The sequence below is a fragment of the Alosa pseudoharengus genome, unplaced genomic scaffold, assembly GCF_046254945.1.
Source record: "Alosa pseudoharengus isolate Yale_2024_CS ecotype anadromous, Long Island Sound unplaced genomic scaffold, YU_APseudo_1.1 YU_APseudo_1.1_scf_10, whole genome shotgun sequence".
NCBI lineage: Eukaryota > Metazoa > Chordata > Actinopteri > Clupeiformes > Clupeidae > Alosa > Alosa pseudoharengus.
The window spans coordinates 12759620-12785534 of NW_027468565.1; the positions used below are offsets into that span (position 1 = coordinate 12759620).

The 25915-nt window shown below is 41.4% G+C and overlaps 2 protein-coding genes across 4 annotated transcripts in view; both read left to right on the plus strand.

Annotated features, from left to right (window-relative positions):
* The first annotated feature begins 1092 nt into the window (after window positions 1–1092).
* Window positions 1093–15832, plus strand: parvaa (parvin, alpha a). Its single transcript, XM_076264008.1, has 13 exons — window positions 1093–1365; window positions 3925–4014; window positions 4101–4171; window positions 6352–6454; window positions 6550–6690; window positions 7475–7590; window positions 7717–7775; window positions 9814–9833; window positions 10062–10123; window positions 11040–11108; window positions 11310–11411; window positions 14196–14268; window positions 14972–15832. The coding sequence occupies exons 1-13, from the start codon at window positions 1230–1232 to the stop codon at window positions 15046–15048; spliced, it is 1119 nt and encodes a 372-aa protein (XP_076120123.1). The 5' UTR covers window positions 1093–1229; the 3' UTR covers window positions 15049–15832.
* Window positions 15833–19297: 3465 nt separating this feature from the next.
* The window catches only part of tead1a (TEA domain family member 1a), a 37313-nt gene continuing 30695 nt past the window's right edge, over window positions 19298–25915 (plus strand). For 2 of the 3 annotated variants that reach the window (XM_076264020.1, XM_076264038.1), the window contains exon 1: window positions 19298–19470. The gene's annotated coding sequence lies outside the window, so the exon portion shown is untranslated. Of the gene's footprint in view, window positions 19471–19588; window positions 19997–25915 lie in introns of those variants that run through there. The other variant, XM_076264029.1, reaches the window with a different exon arrangement.

A 25915-nucleotide genomic window follows, 5' to 3' on the forward strand; every position in this document is an offset into this window, starting at 1 on the left:
TACAACTCCTGGCATTTCCCATACTGAAATGCTGGACTTTTCAGATCATTACAGGTATATGCACTGTGTTATTACACATCTTGACATAAAATATTAAATAAAGATATTTTTATTTCATAAGATATATTAGGTATGCTATTTTATGGGTCCAAACACCAGTTGTGTTCATGTCCCCCAACTCCGGCCTCAATAAGCCTATCGCTAAAGAGCCATTGAATTCAAATGCAAATTACATTATTTCAAATCAAATCTCTTTAGGCCATATTGAACTTAAAACATTAGGCCCTATTTTTCAAAGCCAGATAAATCTAGTTTGTAAGGCAACAGAAATTGGCAAGTTGATACATGATCGAGAACAGTCAACAACCGCATCCTTCCTGAATTTGTGAACAACTTGTTGCGGTAAAGACGCTTGTTAAAATCAAATGATGAAACCTATGAAGACAAATGTGGGAAAAAAAAGAGTTCATATGACAATTTGCATGTGAACCATTTCGGTCTTTACTGAGTCCAACAGGCTTAATAATTTTTTTCTGAATTATACATCTAAAATTGACATTTTTCTTTTTACATTTGTTAAAAATCCACCTATATGGGCATTGAAGTTTGCCACCCACCAATCAAATGCCTGCCAAAACTCATCTTTAGTGGAAATGCCTTAACAGTATGGCAAATAGTGTCAAAATAAGAAGTAGATAGGCTACAGTGTTCTAACATCTTTGTAGCCTATAGGTAAGTAGTGGTGTAGATCATTCATTTTTTTTCTAGGTCTAGACTCTGTCTCTCTCATTTTGGACTTGAATGACTGGACTGGAAATAACACTCACAATACTGTTCAAACATATCTTTTATTTGTAGGCCTATGGACTGGAAATAACCATCACAATACTGTTCAAACATATCTTTTATTTGTATGTTCAAACATATATTTTATTTGTAGTCCGACTTAAAAGCGCATGAAGAACGACTTCTCAACTGGGAAAGTCGGGCCTTCTGAGCAAGCAAGTCACTTTCGGTCGATCTCCCAATCCCTGGAAAGAGGGAGGGATTTGAAATCAAGGAACGCGAAAACTCACGGGAATCTCGTTTTCGAAGGCAGGGCAAATATCTGGAATTCCGTTTCCGCTTCGTGGAAAAAAGTTAAGATAGGTGGATAATCACAGAAAACGACATTCTGTTGTGAAATATAACTTACTTTTGGCCGGTGGTAAAGTGTGTTTTAAAATCAGATGGCGTCATCTCCGCAAAAATCCCCGTCCTCACCCAAATCTCCCACTCCTAAATCGCCGTCCTCCAGAAAGAAAGATGACTCGTTCCTGGGGAAACTTGGAGGAACTTTGGCAAGAAGGAAAAAGGCTAAGGAAGGTAGGCTACATGTATTTGGACACTTAGGTGCAGTGCATAACATTACCGTTTTTTCAGAGCAGTAGCCTATTACACTAAGCCTTCCCAATGTTGACACCTCGACATGTCCGCTTTGTCCGCTTAACTTCGATGCCATATTTGATGGTAAACTGTTGTAGGCTATCTGTGGTAACAGAAGCAGTCGCGACAACATTTAAATTATTTGTGGAATGAATGTAAACTTGACCATTAAGGCAAACTACCCGGTGGGGAAAATGTTTATCCAATTTGGTAGCCGCACAGATGCTTCATGAAAAACATCCCCTGGGGCGTTGTTTCAAACTTTGCATAATAAGCAAAACTGTTAATCTGCCATTGTAGCGGGTGTTCAGGTGACTGGTTCGAAATGTCAAATTTAGACTGGGTCGATGATATGTTTTAGGTCAGATTCAGTTCTAAACCGATGAATCCCTGTAGTCAGCTGCTTAGGCTATTACCATCTAAGGTAGGCTATGCGTACAGTGAACTCCTTCAGATGTAATTACGTAGGAATGAGGCAAGAGCAAACTTACCCTGACAGGACCAGCTGCGCCTTAGTCTGTCCAGTGTGGTTTCATCCTCGCTGCCAAGAACAAAGTTACTTAATTCGTCGTTACTGTAATAGCGCTTGCCTGTGCGTGCTCACAGAAGGGTAAGGGTGAATTTATTTTGGAAGCAAACGCTCTGTCCATTGTTTTTCCCAGTGTCCAACATTAAATGAATTAAGCTCTTCGCTGTCCATTAAGCCCGAGTGTTCCCCTGAGGCCTGCCATGTTCCCAGAGTGCACTTGTCTTGCAATTGCTTTGCGTCCGTGCGCGCAACGCTAAGTGGCATCAAATAGGCAGCTGAGCCCATTCCACATACACTCTCTCTCTCTCTCTCTCTCTCGCTCACTCTCTCCATCACTCTCTTCATCACTCATCTGTCTTTCTCCCTCTATGTCTCTCCTCTCCCTCCCATCCGTTTAAGCCTGCATAAGTGTAAGCCCAGAGAGTGCATTGGATGGAGCTGTCCCCTTGTGCAGGGAAACTCTGGGAATCTTTTTTAATTTATCACTCTGTCATTTATGACTGTGGACAGGAAGGCAGTAGAATGGAGGGGCATGGACCTCCAGCAGGCATGCTGATTGGGGGATGGAAAGATAGACAGAGCAAGATGGATGGAGAGAGGGATGAAGGTTGAAAGAGAGAGAAAGGGTGTGTCTGCAGGGAATTAGGTGAGGGAGATGCTGATACCCTCACATAGGAAAGGAGAAGAGAGAGGGAAATGGGATGTGGTGCCTTCTGTCCAGGTAGGACATATTTATAACATGTCCATGTCTGTGCTTTTTCGCAATATATGGTATATTATACAATAACGTCGCTCATTTGAAGAACTATTCCCACTGTGTGATGTCAGTCAAGAGGGTGCTCAGGGGCTGCCAAAGGTGGGATGAGGATTATTCTCACTGGGAAGGAACTGATGGATGACATCAGTTATGAACCACGGTGTGTGTGTGCTTGTGTGTGTGTGCTTGTGTGTGTGTGCTTATGTGTGTGTGCTTGTGTGTGTGTGTGTGTGTGTGCTTGTGTGCGTGTGCGTGTGTGCGCGTGCATGCACACATGAGTGAGAAGTTGAGATGGTGTTGATTAAGAGGATGTCAGTCACCCCTGGAAACCTGCACAGGAAGTAGACATCCCTGGAGGGATTGCTCAAGTGGCACAGAGGTGCATGCTGGGTTGTGTGCAGGAGCAAGAAGCTCTGCTAGCATGTGGGACTTTTTTTGCTATGCTGGCTCTGCAGAGGTTTGTGGAATGTGCAAGTCTTATGGGGCTTGTGCATGACATTGAATAGGCCTAACATTGTTAATTAAAACTGATAGACTAACCCAAATGGAGTTGGGTATTGACAGAGTGTTGCTTTGGGTTTCAGGGTAATTTAACATCGTTTTCACCTCTTGCTAAGGGTTAGCGACAATCTAGCTTAATATGTGTTGGAGTTGAGTCAGCCTTGTGATCATGGGGAGTGCCCCATGAAGTGTGTCTATAAGGGACGTGATAACTAGTTCTAGAAATGGAAACAATGTTTTCACACCTGCAGGGAAACCATGGAGGAGTAGTTCAGATTAGGTTTGGAGACTATTGATTATGCCATTGATTGACAGGAGAGCTCTGAGGTTTCTGTATGTAATGGTCAAAGTTAACCATGACTTGTCTTTAAAATTTTGATGAAATGTGACTCAAATAATATCACGTTTTCATTTTGTTCCTCTCAGGAACTCTAAAATCTCTACATAATGTTTAGTAAACCATTAGTTTTCAGGCATTGGAACCATATCAGATGAAAATCTAAGGGTAACTTGACAAAAGAAACAGACACGATTATGAATATGCTTCATATACTATAACATTATCTTCAATACCATATATTTTCTCTGTGCCTTAAAGCAAAATGGCTTTTAACAGATATTGTTTTCCAAGAAGTGACAGATTGGTATGTTGTTTTTCCAAAGCATGGGATGTTTGTTTATCAGAAAAATGATTCGTTGTTGTCACTTACAGTGTCTGAGCTTCAGGAGGAAGGCATGAATGCCATCAACCTGCCTCTGAGCCCAACACCCTATGAGATACATCCAGAGGACACCATGCTAGGTATGAATGTAGCATAATTTCCCCATATCCTTTCAGATGCCCATATGTGTCAAAAGTTAGTCATTTTTTGCCTCCTTATTTCTCAGAGGAAAATGAGGTCCGCACCATGGTTGACCCAAACTCTAAGAATGATCGCAAACTACAAGAGCTGATGAAGGTATGTGTGTCATTTAGTGTGTCTCAATTTGCATGCTTCAAGGGCTGCATTTGTTGTCTGAATGTGTCACAGTTGTGAGACTAGGCTGTCTCACATCCCAAGACTCATTATATGCCTGTGGCTATTCATGTTATCAAGCCAAAATGAAAGATTACTCAACCACCGAGGACTTGATCAGCCGCCACATTTAACAACGCCACATTTGTCACAGTTACAGAAGGCCACATCTTCATAGACTGTCATAGACCGTGTCCTCAAAAGGATGTGGACCCTGGATTAAGACATTGCTTTTACCACACTAGTTGGGTTTCCATTCAGCTAATTCACATATTCTATGTGCATTGCTAAAAATTTGCAGAAATAACAATTTGGCTCAAAAATATACATGTCTGTGTGCGTTTCCATCCACTGTGTTGTGCGAGTGAAAAATGGACATTCTCCTAATCTAGGGAAGAGTTCTAATCAGCTGTGGTATAAAAACACATGGTCAATGGGGCAATGTTTACAGAAACACACAGGTAGAAACGTTACAAATGCAGGGTTCCTACGCAGTATGGAAAACCTGGAAAAGTATGGAATTTGATTTTAGTCATTTCCAGGTCTGGATAAGTATGGAAAAAAGAAACAAGGGTATGGAGAAATATTTATGCTTCCAGACTATTGCATCAACAGTAATAATCACTTCACTCAGGTCATAATGATCCATTCCTACTGTTGTGTAACTTAACTGTCAGTCCACATCGCAGTCCACATCGTTAAGATACAATTATGTGAGGGTCCTCAGAAAAAAATTCTCTCCAAACAAGGGGACCCTGGCACCAAAACCAAATTGAGAACCCCTGGTCTATGCATGTGCCCTACACCATTGTGCACTGGTATGTTTGCGTAGCTCTGCTTTTTTCGGCTAAAACACTGGTAGACGTTTTCGTCTAGAGACATGGATATTGCATTATCATTATTACAAACAAATACTGTCTAATGTGATTTCTGAGGCCTCTGTCAGCAATGAACTAATCTCTAGCATATGTAGGCTATGCTGTATCTACGGAGAATTAAAAATGTCAATGTCAGTGAATGAGCAACGTGTCTCATGCATTAACTAAAACTATTGTGTGGCATCTGGTAGTGTTTAACTGAATGACTGATGTTCGTGCTTAGGAGGATCTTTGTCATAGTAGAATTAAATCAAAATCAAATAGAATCAAACAGAATCAAATGGATTTCGCCTCAATGAAAATAATTAGCTTTAGGTAGACTTAAGACTATCCATAATTGAAGTTAGGGCCCCTAGTTCTTTTTGTATCTTTGAGGTCAAGTTCCCAAAATTGCAATAACAACTTTTCTTTTTGATGCAAAGCACAGTCTACGAGCTCCGCTCAGTGAAAGCAAAACCTTGTGGTTGTGTTTATTAATTTAAAACTATTATGCGCTAGATAGACTTTTTGGCAAAAGTGTTACGGTCTGAAGTTGACAATAATTGGATTGAGTGAGTGCCCGTATAAACTGCCAGCTGGCTCATAGAAAAATGACCCGACTAAATGGACTAATATTAAGTGTCAGTTTTTAATTCACTTCAGTTGTATGTTTGTTTTCACTGAGTTATCCCAAACCAGAAGTGGCTAAAATGTCGAATATAATCAGGCTCAATCTACCGAGAAGTATGGAAAAAGTATGGAATTTTAAAATGGAAAATCTGTAGGAACCCTGCAAATGTGAATATATGGGACTAAATTGGTTCTGTCATAATAATTCAAAATAAATTCTACCTCTGACTCTTCCTAAGTTACATGAACGGTTTACACTCACGTTAACTCTTGGGCTTTGAAAGTTGAATCAAGTTCAATGCTTAAATATTTTCATGCCAATGCTGCCGCTCCAACTGTTGAACCATAGCGAACAATAGAAATCTACCGCTTGCCACTAGTCAATGTGATCCCTGCCTTAATCCACCCTCCTCTAGCGAATTCAATTTCAATACACATTTGAAGGTTTTCCAGTTTATTTCGTATTCAAATAGATAAAATGTGCATTAGATAGAAACCCAGCTACTGACATGCGTAAGCGATACTGAGTGTCAGTGTGTGGTCATCGGAGCCTATTTTAGGAAGCACTCTTTTTTTGTGCACGTCATGGTGTGTTGTAGGTTTGCATCAGCATTGATTTCTTTACATTTTTTTCAGGTGCTCATTGATTGGATTAACGAGGAGCTGGTCGGGGAAAGGATTATCGTCAAGGACTTGGCCGAGGACCTGTACGACGGACAGGTTCTTCAGAAGCTCTTTGGTATGTTCCCCTTCTCCTGGGCCACCTGGCAACATTACACCCCACTCCTCATCAACAAAGATGATGATGCATTCTCTTCTCTGTTTTTACCTCAGAAAAACTGGAGGGGGAGAGGCTGAATGTGGCGGAGGTCACTCAGTCTGAGATTGCTCAAAAGCAGAAACTGCAGACAGTGCTGGAGAGGATCAATGATGCTTTGAAGGTGTCCACCAGGAGCATTAAGTGGAATGTCGATTGTACGTGTCTGATGGTTTATAGATACAGATGCATGATCAAAAAGATGTTGAATACCATTTAGGTATAGGCTATAGTTTTCTATAGTCTAGTTTCTAGTTTCTATAGTATAGTATATATGGGGGCAGCCGTGGCCTACTGGATAGGGCTTCGGGCTTGTAACCGAAGGGTTGCCGGTTCGATCCCCGACCCAGTAGGAAAAATGTGGGTGGGGGAAGTGGTTGAGCACTGCCCTCCCATGCCCACATCCACAGCTGAAGTGCCCTTGAGAAAGGCACCTAACCCCCCACTGTAGCAGAAAGCTCACTGCTCCGGGTTAGTGTGTGCTTTACCTCACTGTGTGTTCACTGTGAGTTGTGTGTGTTTCACTAATTCACGGATTGGGATAAATGCATAGACCAAATTTCCCTCACGGGATGAAAAGAGTATTTATACCTATACTTTCGGGTCTTCAACCAGCTTGCCAATGATGTAATGCTAATGAGCCAAGGCTTAAATTGGTTCAGAGACTGTCATATCACAGATTTATTTCGTCATTCTAGTGGTCCAGCAGTGTTTAATCTTGAGTGTGGAATTGATATTATCAGATGTGATCACAAAGTGATGAACCACCTACAAGTTCCTTTGAAATGACTGACATTCTGTAGAAATGTAGGCCTAATAGGCCTATAGCAAGGATGAGCCATTTACATGCACTTTTCATAGTTTAACTCACAACTGCCTGCCTTCTTATTTGTTATGTATTTCAATGCTGAGCTCTCTCTTTTCTGTTTGGGTCTCTGCTAGCTGTTCATGCCAAAAGCATTGTGGCCATTCTTCACCTACTGGTGGCGGTCTCTCAGCACTTCAGAGCCCCCATCCGACTTCCTGACCATGTCTCCATTCAAGTTGTTATCGTTCAGGTGAGTACACACACACACAGCAGTACCTTTCTCGTAATAAATGTACTAATTTGACTAATATTACTGATAGATTTGTTATATCAAATGTTATTTATTATGCATATGTCTTATTTGATATTTCCTCAGAAACGGGAGGGTATTCTGCAATCTCGTCAGATTCAGGAGGAGATCACTGGAAATACTGAGTATGTCTGGTTCATGTTCACAATAACTCAAATGGAAATGCTAGTGTGCAATGGTATTATGCAGGATAAATAATGCTCCTTTTGTCCCTTACTGTACAATGCACATTGCTGTTAGTATGTTGCAGATGCTTTAATGTAATGTTTTTACAAAATCACATAAATGAGTTTGTGAGCGCTATTTGGAAGAACTCAAGGGTGACTTGATTATTGTTTATTTTACACAAAAGAACACAGTCAAAATATAATGGCATGATTCAGGCTACATCATAGGCAGAAATGAGGGCAGAACAGGAAAAGTGGTTTCAGTATAATGTATAGTGTAAAAATATAACAAGCCTTGTGTTTAAAAACATATTTTAAAAAAGCTAGACATGCAGAGAGAAACCCATGTTGCCTTTGACTAACTATGCTGAATATAATTGCAACACCACAGATTTAATGATCATTGTCACTACCTGAATCCAGCAAAATAATCGCGGCATGTAAATGGCCATACTATGGTCCAGGAGTTTCATCGCTGTGGACACATAGCTATGGTAAATGAGACAAAAGTGCACCTCGTCCAAACAGTGGTTTTACTCTCACTGCCTGATCAATAGGGTACATTTGCTTCCTTTGCACACCTCCTAAAATTATGGGTCTCACTCTCCATTATAATGGTTCAGAATAGGACAAACCTTCATCTTCACCATACAATTAGATATGATGGCTTCACTTTGAAATGATGAATCTTATCAGGTGGAAAAACGGGACTTTTTTTGTTCAGTCATTGTGCCAGCAGCTATAGACAGTAAAAAGAATCATGTCCAGACAATTTAGCCATGTAGCCTGCTCGCGACACCTAAATGGCCTGCCATATTTGTGCTGGTTGTCGCTAGGCAAAGACAGTTCAGCTCTGTGAGTGGTTATAGTGCATGACAGCAGATCAAAGTATAATTTAATCTTAAGCTCTTTAAAGAGCTTATGAAACCTCTGTCACACAGAGTGTTCCCATTATGTGTCATGGTTGTACTTTTAAGATTGCCAGGTGTCCCTGCCTTGAGTTGATGTTGAGTTAATCATGACATGCTAGAGGGACTCACTTCAGAATCAGTGGCATCACTGGGTCTATCTTTTATGTCTGTCATACACACTCGTAGGGAAATTGCTATCCAATGCTGTTCAATGTTTATTGACATAATTGTAGTTTAAGTGTGATTAAAACTGATCCTTTTGTGAAATTAAAAGATAACTCATAGGAGTTGCAATAGGTTAAATTAAGTACAACAGCATCTCTCTCTCTTTATTTCTTTCTTTCTTTCTCTCTTTCTCTCTTTCTCTGTCGCTGTCCCTCACACACACTCAAACACACAGTGCTGTGGTCCAGCAGGCTCAGAGCAGCTGGGGGGATATGGGAAGCTGGGCTGAAGTGGTGGCTGCGACTAGTGGTGGTGTTGGGGGGAGGGGGGGGGGGGCTGCTTAGGCTGTTATCACACAGGCAGGAGCGGCTGCCCAGGCTCGCCACTGGCACCAGAGATTAGAGCAGGAGGAGGGGAAGAGGAGGACAGGCTCTCTGGGGCCTGCTCCGTGTCCAGCCACGGCCGCCGCTGTTTGATCGCTCGGCCTCAGGGACCCCCCGCTTGCAGCCCAACAACTCTCTCTCTCACCCCCCCCCCCCCCCCACACACACACACACAAACCTCGCTACTATCCTCCACTCCAAGCCTTTTGTCTGTGGCCCCCATCCCCCATGCTATTGCCACCCCCAATACACACACACACATACACCTCAGTATTGTGTCCGATTCATAATGATCTGGTGAACAACTGTACAGCCAGCTTGTTGTGTTGCCATAGCATTCTTAGCACATTCTCCAGATTCACTTCCAGTTGCTATGACTTTCTGCTGCCAGCTCAGGCATGTTGTCTTGTATTGAAATTGTGTGTGTGTGTGTGTTTGTGTCTCTGTATGTGTGGGTCATGGTAATTCATTGTTTCCCCACAGAGCCGACCATTTTAAAACTAAGATGTTCTAATTGGCTTGTTATTTCTCTTTCAGGGCTCTGTCCGGAAGGCATGGTATGTGTTTTGATAGTCATCTACAGATAACTCTGTCGCGCACTGTCTCGTGCTGTGTGTTGGTGTGTTTTAACACATGGAGCAAATGGATTAGTTTGAAGTGCGTGGCTGCCATCTCTCTATTTTGGCTGGCCTGTGTTTTGCACTGGACCCTGTTATGGGGATTAGCCTGTTCTCTTCTCACCCTCTGTGTGTGTGTGTGTGTGTGTGTGTGTGTGTTGTTCGCAGAGCGGGATGCCTTCGACACGCTGTTCGACCACGCTCCCGACAAGCTGAATGTAGTGAAGAAGGTATGAGTAGCTGTTCAGGCTCCCCTCTTAGCACAAAGGGGCCCCTTGTTAGTAGGCTTACAGAAGTGACATGTACGTGTCAGTACCACCTATGTGTGTATTTTTCAAAGTTAGCAAGGACCAAGGAGAAAGGGGGTGGTAAATAAGAGCAGGTAAAGGCCTGTATGAGTGACTGAGTATTATATAGCATTCCATTCAAACTTGGGGAGCAAAGCGACCTTTTAAATGTGAAAGGTGTACTAAATATACATTGTATTTAGTGTATTGGTTTATAAGATAAAGTTGAAATATGTTTTTGTTATTATTTAGTATAAGGATACTCACAGTTCCCTTCATCATGTAAGGACCCTATGACTTATTATTACACAGCTTTTCAGAGTGCTGCAGAAAGTCCCATTCACTTGAATGGGCCTTCCCAACGTTCGGAAGGTCTGTTAAATCTATAATCACCGGCAAAGTATATAATGACCGCTGTCAATAGCAACGGAGTTTGTGATTCAGGTCTTTCATATCACTCTGCAACTACTGGAACTTCATTGAAAAGTGAAAAGCAGATGGTTGATCAGCTGTGTTCTAAAGAACGTTTGATTCAAGTTCAGCGTGTGTTTGTTTCTCAGCAAAAGCCACGATGAACGGTAACAAATAGGATATAGCCTAGGCTATGTAGGCTAAATAGTCATATCGTGGGGTGTTTATGGTTTCATTTTGGCAAGTAGGTGTGTAATAAACGGGATAATGTATAGAACGCCGGTCATTATTGGGAAAATAAGTCCCTTCAGGGCGGAACAAGACCCCTCTGCTGCACATCGGGGTCCGGTTCGCCCGGTCGGGACTTATTTTCCCAATAATGACCAGCGTTCTATACATTATCCCTTACCTAGGTGGTCATTTACTGTATCTTGCTGGCTTTTTGCAGACACTCATTACCTTTGTAAACAAGCACTTGAATAAGCTGAACCTGGAGGTGACTGAGTTAGAAACACAGGTAACCCACATTTCCACTACACACACAGATACACACACACACCGACACACACAGATACACACAGATACACACACACACACACCGACACACACAGCTGGAGGATGAGAAACAGTACCACCATTACAAATGACTTAGTTGCTTTCGTGTTTTAAAATGTTGTTTATTAATACTGTATATGTTTATCTGTCTGCATGTGCTCAGTTTGCAGATGGTGTGTATCTTGTCCTGCTGATGGGGTTGCTGGAAGGCTATTTTGTCTCACTGTACAATTTCTTCCTCACTCCTGAAAACTTTGATCAGAAGGTACGTTTCAAAAACAAAGGCATTTTGCCCTCTTAAGCCTCTTTACAGTAACCGAAAACACTGGTAGTTTTGTTTAATCATACACACTGTACATACATTGCTTGTGGACACAACATTCGAAATATCTAAACATTCCAACAAGTGATGGCATTTGACCTTCTTCATTCCAGGGATCAACAGCATTTATTCCATGCATTTATTTGCCATAATTTATTGGGTCAGTGCCAATTCCTGTGCTAGAAACGTGGAACACGCATCAACAGTGCACCTTTCAGCCATTCAGCAGTGTAAAAAAAACATGTTTCCCTTTAATTTTGGGTTAATTTCACTGATCTTCCTAAAGAAGCTGATTACAGGTTAGCAGTCTTTGAAGCAATTACTCTTAATGTTTACAATGCACCCTGCGTTCTCGGTGCAGTGAGCGTGTGGGTCTGTTATGCTTTCGCTCAGCTTGGTTCGCGGAGGGGGCAGCGTTTCAGCTCACCTGGGTCCCTTCCATTTTTCTCTGCCAAGCAGGATGGGCATGGACCAGGGTGCATCTGTAATCTGCCTCTGCGCAGGAAAATCGATAAGTGGCTGGGAGATTAGCACTAATGCAGAGAGAGAGAGAGAGACAGACAGACAGACAGACAGACTGAAAGAAAGAAAGAGAGAGACAGAGCAGTAGAAGTTGGGAAGAGGGCTCCTTTCTCCAAGCGCTGTTGGAGAAGTCCCAGCCTCTTGCCTGAAGGAATCCTGTCTTTCCTCCCTTCTCTCTCCCTTTCCGTCCCTCCCTCCCTCCCTTGCTCTCTTCCATCTTCCCTGGCTAGTGTTGGCTACAAGTGACCCTCTCCATATTCCCCTGATCCTCTGCCTCCTATCTGATCTGTTCTAAGATTCATCCAAATGTTGTCCTGGAGATCTGCCCTGCTACACAATCTCACAAATACTCGCCAACCCATCGTGCAGGCACATGCACACCATTCTTCCAATTCTAGGCCTTTCTTTCTTTCTTTCTTTCTTTCGTTCTTTCTTTCGTTTTTTCTTTCTCTTACCCTCTCTCTCTCTCTCTCACTCACACACACACACACACACACACACACACACACACACACACACACACTATACACACAGAGAGATACACATGCACACTCCAACACAGACTCAGACAGCAAAACTATCTCTGAAATTCACTCTCGCTTAAGCCTACTGTGTTGACTGAGCTGATTACTCCACTGGCTTAAAGGTTTAAAATGCTGATGTTTACTTTCTGACTTGTGATCCACACAGTACAATATGGGTACATGTCAGTGTGCTAAAGAAGAGTCCGTTTTGTCTCTCTCTCCCGCTCTCTCTCTATCTTTGTGTGTGTGTCTGTGTGTGTGTTTGTGTGTGTATGTGAAGGTAAAAGAGGAAAATATCAGTGTGTGGATATACATAGTCAGACCAACAAATCTTCAAATCTTGAAGCTGCAGTTGAGAGGAGGAGGAGATGGAGTGAAGGGTTGTGCTGTTGGGCTGGGATATGATGTAGTCAAACATGAAGCCATATCTGTGTAATTCTGCCTTCCAAAATCTGCTGCATACTCTATCCATGCCAACGCATGGGGGATCGGATCATGGGCTTCCATTGCATGCATTTGTAATAATTAACTGAAAAGAACAACTATACCAACAGTAATACTATCTTTTGGGACACTTACTGTAGGTAACCCTAGTATTTACTCCCTGCCTGTACATTCAAAATGATTTTTTTAGTTAAAACTCCTCTACAGTAACTTTTTATTAGGTAAAATATATTTTACATACACAAATTATCTCTGAACTATCATTAATTACATGCAGTTGTTAACATGGAGTGTTAGTAAATACACCAATATTTATTGTCAGATTAATTCAACATTATACAATGTAACAGCATAATTTGTGCCTGCATCTCTATTTACCATGAGGCTTGGCGAGGCTGTGTGTGAATGGGTATTGGGTCCTGTGGAAATACAAAATAGAAGCGTTTCATCTTACACGTAATAAACATGACCTTACTACAGCTGTCTTCTCAGCCCCTTGTCATTGTTATGAGCATGTGGTTTACTGCCAAATGTACTCCCTTGTATGCACAGGAAATGTGCATTCCTGGAAATAGATTTAACAAATAGATTTCACAAATCACTCATGACATGAGTGATCTCATTTGTCATTCTGGTAACACAGAGAAAGGGAAAGGAAGCCGGGGAATATCTGGCTGAAATCCTGCAATGTACTGAACAAAGTCTGTCAGGTCCACTTGTTTGGATTGTGAACGAGTTTTTTTACAGTCAGTGTACTGAGGTAAACTGAACACTCAAGAACGTTGGAGATGTTTCTCAATTGAAAGCCTGATTCACTGTTTGAATCTGCAATATTGTAATTTGTGGCTTAAAATAAGAATCTGACACCACACCCACAGCTAATCAGTCACTATCAATACTCACTCTCCACTCTCAATAGGAAACTCTGATAGAAACTCTGGAGCTGCCATTACTGCCACGAACTAGCCTAGTGCATTGTACTTGCTATGTATTCTGCTCATGTCGGTGAACAAAAGGCCTGTTAAATTTCAAACATTTTCAATTGCCTTTCCACATTGATTTGTATTGATTTCATACATTGTGTTAGTGATTATATGATTACAATGACACAGATCCTTCAGCTGGAGATTTTGAAGAAGCTGTAATGGGTTAACCATAAATGGGTTGACTGGCTGTTGTATATCTGTTCTCTTTCTCTTGACCTTGCCCATGCTTCTCTTCTGTGTGCTTTGTGCAGGTGCACAACGTGGCTTTCTCCTTTGAGCTCATGCAGGATGGTGGCCTTGAGAGGCCAAAGCCCAGACCTGAGGGTAAGCAACTAATAAACAAACTCATATGATCCCCCACACTATATTTCATATACAGTATATCCATACATTTTCACAGAATGTATATAAAGCATCTATACTATCTGTTTTAAATATGCAGACATGTTGAAGGGCGTTGATGAAGCTTATTCAGTTATATACTATATACTTATATACCTGTCTGATTTATTAAATTTAGTTAACCAATGTGGTCAGACCATTTGAGAAATATTCCTTGTCTAATTCTTTAAAAATAGTGCTTTACCCAACTGTGCTATTTGAACTGAAGTTTTCCCCAGATTCCTTAGATGGTGACACATGTTTGATGTAGGGCCTTGACAAACAAATGGACACACTGGCATAACTCAATTAGCCGTTGTCCTGCCGTGCCCATCAGCTTGTGCATTCTGTGGTGTAGGATCTACGAGCATCTGCTCAGCCCCTCCCAGGAAATGGCATTCTTCGGCTAAATCAGTAGATCAAGTTATGTCTTTCTTGATGGAGGTTTAAAGCCATCCCAGGCTAAATGTCTGACATGCAGAGCCCATAATAAAAGCTAACTTCATTCAGAAGTCCGTTAAATCCATGATGTATGCATAACATTGTTATCTCGGTTATGTAACCATTTTGCAGCCATTTATATGTGTGTGAATCGGACTGTAGCCATCCTTAGAGAATTCTAAATGTCTGCTGGTTGATTTTTCAGATATAGTGAATTGTGACCTGAAGTCTACACTGCGAGTTCTTTACAACCTCTTCACCAGATACAGACACGTGGAGTGAATGGTTGGTGTTTGAGGAATATATTTTCTAAGCGGACCACATCTTCTTTGTGTCGTTATCTGTTACTGTGTCTTAACATTAGATTGGTGAATGCTTGTGTGATTAGGGGGGTGAAGACACAGGATGGGATTCAAAACAATGTTTATGAACTCGCCCTTATATATAAAGCCCTGTACGCTAACACCTAATTATGTTCATGGACTGCTCAGGCTTTTCAATCACTCTGTGCATGTTAAGGTAAGCAACAATACAGCATCCAACTGGCTATGGCACATTCCAACACTGAAAAGACGGGGAAAAAAGTTTAATTCTTCACATTCTTGTCATTGTTTGGAGTAAAATTCAGCGATTGCAAAAAAAAGTGCCATATTATTTTTGTATAACACTGTATGTTTATTTGTATCTTTTCTCTGTAAATATACCTGAATATCAAGCCTTTGACATTTCATATCCCACTGTTATGTGATGTATTGCAACTGGTTGGCAGAATCTGAATTTAATGTGTGCAGATATTGTTCCTGTTCAGCATTAAGTTAGGTTTATCTGATGTCCAATGATTACAAGAAATTAGTCGTTACGGATGGCAGTTTGCCAGATATTATGCCCCACTTTACCATGGGGACACGCTGAAGGGTAGTAAGATGATGCCTTGATGAAAGCAAAGAATTACCCTGATTTGTGATCACTTGGTGTGAAGCAAAGAATGATTTTTTTTTTGATCGCTTAAAATCGCACACCTTTGTATTCACAAGGTTTTTGTGTAACATAAAACATGTCAACCTCATGACCAAAGTGCCTTTGTTTATTCATATCTGTTGTATTTCATTATTAGCAGAAAATCACAAATTTCGCCGCAGCTGTATAATAAAGATGTCATTCAACTGTAACAACGAAAATAAATATGAAATGTTCCAACAAAAAGAAAGTCTTAAAACTATTTATAATGGATATTTGTCTCAAAAAGTGCCTATCAGAGAATAGTGTATTTTCTACCAAATGAGAAAATACAAATACCTTTAATTTCATATACTTGGTTTTAATATGAACGTTCAGGGAAACACTGCAAGACTGAACAGAGGAACAAAAAGTGGTGTGGTTACATCGGCCTTGAAATGTGCTGCAAGTGGTCCTTAGTAGTTTGGTTGATTACATCTGTGACAGATACAAAATAACAATGGATTAATTGTAAGTGACTGTTCTCTATAAATGAAACAAGTGACAATGTTCATTCAAATTCTAATTTTCTAATCTCAGGCTACTAAATGGTTTTTATCATTCTTAGCTTTGTTTTTATACACATTGGGACTAGAGAATGGGCTGAATCTTTGTGTTTTTGGAGTGGTGATTGGAATCATTGTGGTCGTTGACAACCAGTTTAGGCCGTGTATTCAGTAGGAGTGGTTTTGATTGACATGCCAAGTGTTCAAATGTCAATCACACAGACAGAATTAAACAGAGACATTGCCCAACTTTAAACCACGAGAAGTTTGACTGGCACAGCCTGCCTGTCACTTACCAGGAGTCATGTAGTCACCTCGCATGCTTCTTTTTGTGCTCTTCTCCACAAAGCACGGCATGGTGAAAAAAGAGCGAGAGGAGAGGGAGGGAGTGAGAGTGAGGTGTGTAATGCAACAAAGAAGATAAAGATTTTCCCATGTTCCCTGATGAAACTGAATGAATGAACACGTGGAAATAACAGCTCCCGAGACCCTCAATAAGCCATTTGTCCAAAGCATTTTTCCTGCCATGCCATTATCACCAAATCTTAGCTATTAAAAGCTCAGGGTATTTGTGTGCCGCGGCTCCTCTGGAGGGAAAATTACTGCAAAGGACACCTGAGTAGGACTGTGACTGCCCAGGACAAGATGGCCTGAATTGGAGCGTTGTCACCATTAGATTGCAAATTACCCCCATCTCCAACTTACCAATTTCCAGCTTTTTTGCCTTTTTCTTTTATCCTCTATTTTTTTCTAGATCTCTCTCTCTCTCTCTGTTCTCTGTAATATTCAAAAGCTTCTAAACGGATATCCATTTACACATATTTGTAGTGGCCTATGCCTATCTTTAATATTAAAAAGCATCCACACAAAAGTCATGTAAGTTAACACTAATCCTTAAAGATGGAGGATGTGTGGCTTTGAAGACACACTGGCTGAAGATATTTTGGCGGCAGCAGTGGTGAGATTTTTGGGAGGGAGTGGTGGGTTTGTCACATGATCTGCATTTCTTCTGCCTCAGATGGAAGGATTCCCTGAGTGACAGAGGACTGGAATCAGAGTGAACATCAAAGGGCAGAGGGAAGTCAGTCGTGACATCAAACAGGGCCCAGTCACGTGGAGGCACAGCACTATCAAAAGAGCAGGCATGTTAAAGATCACTATCTGCTAATAGTGCACTGTCGACCCTCTCACTGCCACTGCCCACAGCACCCTTCTGTGTTAGTGTGTATGTGTGTGAGTGTTTGTGTATGCTGCAACAAATGCAAACAACCCTTATAGTCATTCAACAATTACAACAACAATAATTAATTCTCTGGAGGGAGAAGGAGAAGGCGTCTGCAAAATGAAAAAAAAAAATGTAAATGTAAATGACTTCTTAACAGTTTGTTGAAGAAGTAGCCTTAATTGTGAGACCAACATTTTGATGTCTGTTTCTTGAATTAGAAAAAATAAAACATTCATTAAGGGGCTCTGTTAACCATTTTTTTGAGTTGTGGAACCCATTTATCAGTCATGTTAAAGATAAAAATCCAGCTTCCTGCAATGTAAATTATCTCACCTTATGCCTTGCTTAACTCACTTCACTCTCACTTCATGCCTAATTGCTTAACACTTTTGTGTAGTCATTGTCTAGTCCTGTTGTGTTCTGTTTGTTTGTTTTTGTTTGGGGAGGGGGTCTGATATGCTGTTTATGCGCTTTTGTCTATGTTATGTTGATTCTCTGAACCCCCCCCCCAAAAAAAAAAAAAAAAAAAATAATAATAATAATAATAATTTTGAAGTCTGTAACAATTACATGTCAAGAAGTGCCTTTAGTCTTTACACACAAGTCCTCCCGATTAGGCTATTTCATGCAATTACATTCGTTCTCTGCTCCCTCTTCTCTCCTCCATTTTTCTATTTTCATTCTTAATGGAAATATTGATTTTTCCCCCACCACCTATGCCCACTAATTAAGAGATTAGATTGAAGTAAAGGTTAAAGCTACTCAATGGACTCAATGGAAAATTAGTAGTACCAAATGTCGACACACACCCCTCTGGAATTAGATTTAGGCCCTACAGTATCCTAGGCTTAGGCTATGTCATCCAACCAAGATGGGAAATGTTACATCCAATTCATAGAGCCAACGATATTGATCCGCGTCTTGTGCGCATTCTCCTCACTTGAGCCTTGCGCGAAATTATTACAATGTAATAAAAAAGCATAAGTGAATTTGTATTGCCGGGAACAAATGTTACTAGCGACAAGGTATAAGTCAAGGCTGCACTAAAATGACTGCAAATCTCTGCGGTACAATCACCGACGTCCTGAGAGCTTTTTATGCGAAAGCGTTAGTGTATCATCCAACCCAATTTCAGCCACTGAAATATCACCATATTAAAACCGCTAGATGGCGACTTTCATAGGCCTATCTCGTAGCCCGAGGTCGCTCTCTTTGAGCAGGGAGCGTGTCCAGAGGCAAGATAGGAAGGATCCTCGATTATTGAATTGTAGCCTACCATCACTTGTTCCCCCCCCTACAGAAGTAGGCTGCGATAGTTCCCCGGCCTGTGTAAATAGGCTCAGCAGGCTGCTGACACTGTGCCAACAAATGAGGTAGGCTAATCAAAAGTTTTTGCTGTGTAATGTATAAAAAGCCTGCGTGGAATTCCACTTCGCTTGCTCTCAAGTAAATGTTCTGTTGACATTGTTGGAATAACTCAGGCCAGTCCACAGAGCCTATATGGCTACCAGGACATTAGCCTATAGACTGAACATTATTATCCCTGGTCTTTGAAATCGGAAGTTCAGCAAAGTAGATAAAAGGTCTGTTGATAGGCCATGAAGATGTTTTTTTACGGAGTAGGCCTACTTGAATGTCCAGCCTACTACAGAGAGCCTACTGTTTCCCCAGTGAGGTAATTCATATGGCCGTGGTCCCTCCCCCTCCCTCGGCTGGCTCCGGAGTTTTGGGATGACGCCACTTTCGCTCCGCCCCAGCTGCAAACTCAATCTTCGCGTTCATTTCATTCTTGCCCTCATTCCGCGCATACTTCGCATCTCTGTAGATACGGAGAAAATTAACGTTCTCATTCTTGACTGATAAAAGAAAACAAACAAACAAACACTTTAAATGCAATTGCCGCAAAGAAAGCCAGGCCACTGATACAAATCAAACAGCTCGAAAGTGTTCCAAATTAAATAAACCTAGGTGTCTGAGGTAAGTTTGTTTAATGAGTTATTAAGTTATTTTTTTGCGATCTGAAAATGTTTAAATTCGATTGAAGCATAAACTATAATAATGTGGCTGATATCTGTAAAAAGGAGAATGAATTTTGTACATTGACACGGTCAAAACAGTAATAGATTTCGACATGTTTTGTCGAAGCTCTTTCACTTTGTTCAGAACTCACTGTAGAGTAGGCTAGCCAATGATTGTCATTGCAGCAGGGTCGTGTTACTAGGCTGTGTTGTCGAAATTTGCCCTGATCTAATGTGGAATTGGAAGAAATGCGAATAAGCCGATTGCTCTGGAATCAATGTATAATTTTACTAAAATGTATTGGCATATAGGCAATGCCGTAGTTCACGCGTTCGCGTTCGCATTTGCCTTGACTGGAACCGCCGAACTGAGCTGAACACTTCGGAGGTTAACAAAAGCGTTTGGGAGTACTTGTTGCACCCGTAGAATAGCCTACATCGCCATACGCAGTGATTTGATAGTGCCATCTAAATTAATTCACACTGTAAGTAATCGTTTGGCTTACACCCTAGTGGAGCTTTGAGCCTCCTCTTTTAACAGTGAAATATTTTTTTCTTGAACAGTTTTTAAAAATGATTGTATATTGTGCATGGATTTTAGCGATGGCTTTTCTGAGTTGGACCTTGATTGTTTGGTCCGGAATGATGGGCGCAGGTTAGCCTACTTTGGGAAGTAGGCTAGCATTCTGTCAATTAAATCTGGGCGGTAGAAAGTCCACTGTGAAGAAGGCTATTGTTAATCATTTATATGTATGGTATAACCTTTTTTGTGATATGAAGGACTTGTAGTGGACCTGTATATTTTACTATTTATTTTGAGAGCTAACAGTAACATGCTTTTTCTTGTAGCCTATGCACATTAAAACATTACACTAGCTGTCAAGTTATTACGTCAATATTCGAGATGGACTTCCCTTACATCTGCTGCACAGAAATCTGTCAGGTTTAGCATACCTCCCTGCTTTACTATAGTAGTAACTTTATCCTGGATAGAGACCACTTCAACTGCTTTTTTTGATGCAAGAAATCTAGGCAGTGCTACCTTTTTTATTTTATTTTTTAATTTCAGTATATTTGTTTAAAATAGCTTATCATTTAGTGTGTTCTGCCGTTTTCAGTTGCCTTACTCAATATTCTTCTTCTTGGGGCTCTGATGAGATTCTAATGTGAATGCATTTTCATAACGAATTTTCACTGTCAATTACAGTAGGCCTACAACTATCTCTGAACTGACTGTTTTTGAAGTTTCTGTGTTGAAGAGCATTCATACTTTCCAATGCATTCACATGTTGATTGTAGTTTTTGTGCAGTGTCCAATGTTGTTTTTGTGCAGTGTTTTGCTTAAATGTTACCCAGTAATCAACAGATGTTATAGGTCTAGTGTTCAGAAAAGAAAAGATGCAAAGCTCACAAGATTGGGTTACCTCTGGGAATGAAGGATTGTGGGAAGATGGGGGAAGGGGCACGTATTGTTCTTTTCTGACGTTGAGGCAGAGGGCTTGTGGACTTATTGAACCACAGACGGCAGACAGGCCCCCTCTCTGGTGTTGACATCTGGTTTAGTACTCTTATCCACCTGTAGGGAAAATGCAAATATGTGTGTGTGTGTGTGTGTGTGTGTGTGTGTGTGTGTGTGCTCACCCCAGCTCTTCCCGCCTGGAAAATTCAGAGGAACAAGCATTAGTGAGACTGCCTCTGCCACTCACTGTCTAGCCGGCCCATTGTTATGCCAGCAACAGGCGGTAGCAGCCAAGGCACCATATGGCTCATGTATGCTTCTATGCTATCTGTTAATTTAGCTTATCAGCGGCGTTCTAATGTTTTCAGGCAGTCTGTGCTGTGTCGTTGGAAAATCTCTCTTCTTACTTTTGAGGAGTCTGTGAAGCGCTTCTTTGCTGTGTGTACTTATACCCAGAGTACTGCTGCCAAGCCACAACGTACATGGAATTAACACACTATCTCCCTGCTTCACTATTTACTCTATCTCATCCAGTCTTTTATTGTACCTTCCCCCACCATTACACACACACACACACACACACACACACATACACACACTTACAGTCTCTTCCCTCCATTTTCTCCTATTTAGCCAAACACAGGGCTCAGCACAGCGCATCAGAGCATGCGGTCTGTTCCATTGGTCATAATGTGTGCACCGCATCAGACTGTCTTTCCCCCATTTATCGAGATCCTGTTAGGTTGCAGTATAACAGTAACGGTTATTGTTGGTCATTTTTTGTAAAACATTTTTTTTTTTATCAGATAATGTCTTAAAATTCATGCAAACATAATTAGCAGTTTTTTTGTATTTAATTTTGAATAATTATGTTATACAAAGTAACATATCAAATGACCGCTTTTGTAAGTATTATAATTAACCAAATCTTAATTTGGATGTTTTAACATCAAAGGTGTTTTAGTGTGCTGGTGATGTAGTGGATGGATGTAGATTGAAATATTCCTCTTTCAAAAGGGGCTTGCTTTTGTGTCCCAGTGATTCATTACGAGGGTTTAATTAGCTGTTCTTTTGCACTGAAAAGGGGTGAAAAATTGCATCTGATTATTGAAAGGATTCATTAACATATCTTGGCAACATCATGAATTCATTCCTCAAATATTTCTCACACACTTGCGTCAGATCAGGTGTCTTTGGAGATTTAGCATTGTCAGTCTCTGCTTAGTTGAGCAACAGGTTGTCCTTCAAAAATGTCAACCATTCCAGTAATGTCTCTGTGAAAGCACACAGGCGCTCATTATTGGAAAGCTCAGAGAGAGGGGGGTGAATACTGTTCATGAGTTTTTTTGTTGGCTAAAGTTTAAGAATGTTTCATGTTTGATTAAAGTTTAGAGCTCTCCATGGTAGCTCTTTTTTCAGGTGCTCCAATGCCCTGTTTAGTCAATGGCCGAAGCCTCCTGAAAGAAGCTCGGAAATGCCCCTGTGATCTAATCATGACTGATGTATTTGTGTCAGCTTCCCTTTGCTTGATCAGTTTTTGTCTGTTCTGCCATATACGATTACCAGCCTCTCCTCTGATCATCGGCACGGGAAGCATGCCTAAACAACGGCTGCAACAGTCAACTCGACCAGTGGAAGATAGAGAGAGAGAGAGAGAGAGGGAGGGTGCGAGTGTGTGTGTGTGTGTGTGTGTGAGAGAGAGGGGGGTGAGAGAAAGAGAGAGAGAGAGAGAGAAAGCGCAGGAGGGAATAAATGAAAATTCATATGTAATGAAATTTTGGAGCGGGTGGGTCAGAGCAACAATGGAGCAGCAGGCCTGGTGAGCGGCGGGGGCACGGGGGGCAGCCTTTGTTTGCCGAGCGCAGGAACAATGGGCTGTCCTCTGAGGCAGGGCGGCGGGTGGGCCAGCCCTCTGCCTGTGCCCTGAGGTAAACTACCCCCCCCACACACACACACACATTCACACACACACACACACACACACACACACACACACACACACACACACACACACACACACCACCCCTTTCCCTGTGTCACAAAAGGGAAGAACAGTGTGGATTTGTAGTGTTGTTGTTTTTGTTGAGGGTCGTGGTGTGGTAAAGTGTATGTGTGTGTGTGCAACTGCCATGTGTGGATTTGTGGGTATAAGGGGCTTTTTAGCAGAGTCCGCATTGGTGCACTTTCACTTGTTGTTTTCCAGGCAGTGGACAGTTTGTGTGTATGTGTGTGTGTGTGTAAGTCCTTACCAAAAGACACTGCCGTGTGAAAAGGACTGGCACCGCTGACATCACCAGAGTCCTCTGTCATGGCTGCCACAGAATGATCAAAATCTCAGTGACAGACATTCTGTCCAGACCAGTGGGCTTCTCTCCGCTATGACAGCATAGCTGTGTGGCATTTTAGAGAACTGTTGTGAGCTGGGAATGTCGCAAAACCCAACTATTTATGCCATCTAGCACAGCAGAAGCAGCCTATGTGTTATTCACTAGCATGGCGACGTTGCTTTGCCTGATGAGAGAGAAATACAAAACCACAACTCCTTAGTTGTTTCGCTGCAATCTGGTGGATGATATGACTCAGCGCTTGTGCCTCACATCCACAAAGGCTCGAACAGCGCTGCCCTATTTCCTTGAGGATGAATGAAAGAGATTTTTCCAGCCCATTTCATGTGCCTTGCAGAGCAGGACTTTGCTCTGTGGACATGCGGTCATATTTTTGCACTGGCGAGAGAAGGCTGGCTTTGATTTGATGTGGTTAAAAGGAAACTTGCAACGCTCATGAAGATTGATGTAATTTACTCTAAGTAGGCAAAAACAGCTACAGCAGTTTGATAAATATGAGTGAGGGGCCACGTGGGTATTATTTCCATTTACAATCAATGTCGGATTTTGTCCTTGTTATTGATCCAGTCTACCATCTTGCACTGTTCACCTAAACCTTCCCCCGCCCCAGTCCAGCTTGTGGGAAGCATTTCTTACGCTGGAACACTCATCTCAGCTCAGCTCATGACGCACAATATGCAACTCATCAGTCATTAGAAAAGTCGAGCGCTGTAACTAAAACAAACCACAGAGTTCCAGTCAAAGTAAGAAATCAGGAATTCAACAACTTCCTCTCCCCACAGCATATACTAGCAAGAGACCCGTGTTTAGCGTTCTGCCTCCTCAGAGTCTTAGTGACTTGCACAGTATGTTGCCAAAGACATTGATACTAAATGCTGACATGTCATACACATGTCTGTGGAAAATCTCTAGCAGGTGACCAAGTCTTTTTTTCCTGACCCGTACTCCAGTTTGCCAGTAGTTAGTCCAACCATCCAGCAAAGACCTGCTAAGTCTTTCTTTTTAACACTGTCTGAGACACTGTATTGGTGTAGATAATATTATTGGATGTCAAGGCTACTATGCACATTCAACTTAAGAAATTGTCTGGCCCATGGAAAAAAAAGACACGGTATTGCTGTTAGCTTTTCATTCCGCCAAGTTCATGGCAGCCCTCATTTAAAGATTATGTTGCTGCTTAAATACTGAGAGGAAACATGGCACTATACTGTGGGTCTGTGGAGGAAAACGACAAAAGGATCAGGATTTTGGGAAAGTTGTGTGTGAATAGCTGAGGGGTTTTATCTAGCTATGTTGCATTTCAGCCAAAGAGGGTAACACACCTACATATCTGCTGAAAAGAAAAAGAAATCCCTGCTTTTGTGGCAATTCAGTGTGTCCCTATAATTAATGTAACTACAAAAAGGGCCTTTTCTCCAAAGTTTAAAACGCCTTCTCGGTTATTTCATCAAAGGCTGTGAGGGAGCCATGATGAAGTTCATGGCAGTCTTTGATACCAAATTGTGTCCCCCCTGCTGAAGGCCTCCGAAAGGTCGTGGGCAAATATTGGCCACGCTGCCTGGGAGTTCACACTCATTTGAACATGTTGCCCCCTTTATTTCCTGGAGGAGGTATTGTTGGGCCCATGTTGGGGCAGTTGCGCCCTGGGAAGATGCCTGATAATGGTTGGGATCTGACTCAACAGAAGAGGAGGTAAAGCAAAGAAAAATGGCTAGTTTCTTGGAGAATGGTGGCATTGAAGGGATTATATCAAACACACAATACCACAATACCTAGGGGAACTTGGAACGTTGGAGGATAGTTTCACAACACATTGAGAAAAGGAAGGGATTGTTGTTTGTTGGTTGGTCATCACTGGTCACCATAAGAGGCATAGTTGAATGGGAATCTTTGAGGTCCCTTACTGTGCAGCAGATGTGTCAAATGATCTCTATCTGTCTGAAGGAAAAAAGAGTCCATCCTTCATTCCACTGACCTCATTGAGGTACCACTGCTGAAACTGATTGAGCTGAATCCATCTATAGGTAATATGTAGACAAATTATGGATTTGCTCAATTGTATCGCTACATGCTGTATCCTGCCAATGGAAATGAAAAAACAAACATACACATATGTACTGGTATATTATTTTTTTATTTAGTTATTCACACAGAATACATTCAATTGTTCAGTGAAACATTCCAGAGATTTCTTATACGTCCTTTGAAGTTATGGGACATAATGTTCCCAGAGACACTTTTGTGGTTATATTCTATCAGCAAAATGGCCTGAACGGAGTTCTCAGTGGAACAGAGAATTACACATGGATACCAGAAAACCTCAATGCAAGCTGTAATTGCCTCTCATGGAATGATAAATGGAATGGATAAAGCTTTGTTACTTTGAAATATTTATTATGTCTTCTTCCATGAATTAGTTTTTAGGTAAAAGAGTAGGGAATAGTGTATTCTTAATGTATTGTATTTGAGTGACTGACTGCTTGACATATATGTTTTGAGTCAACATATATGTCCTGTTGTTAAATATAGGCTGCAATCAGTTGGCTACTTATTTGTTAACTGGAGGATGGTTTGGTTGAAAAGATGTGGAATATCCCCTG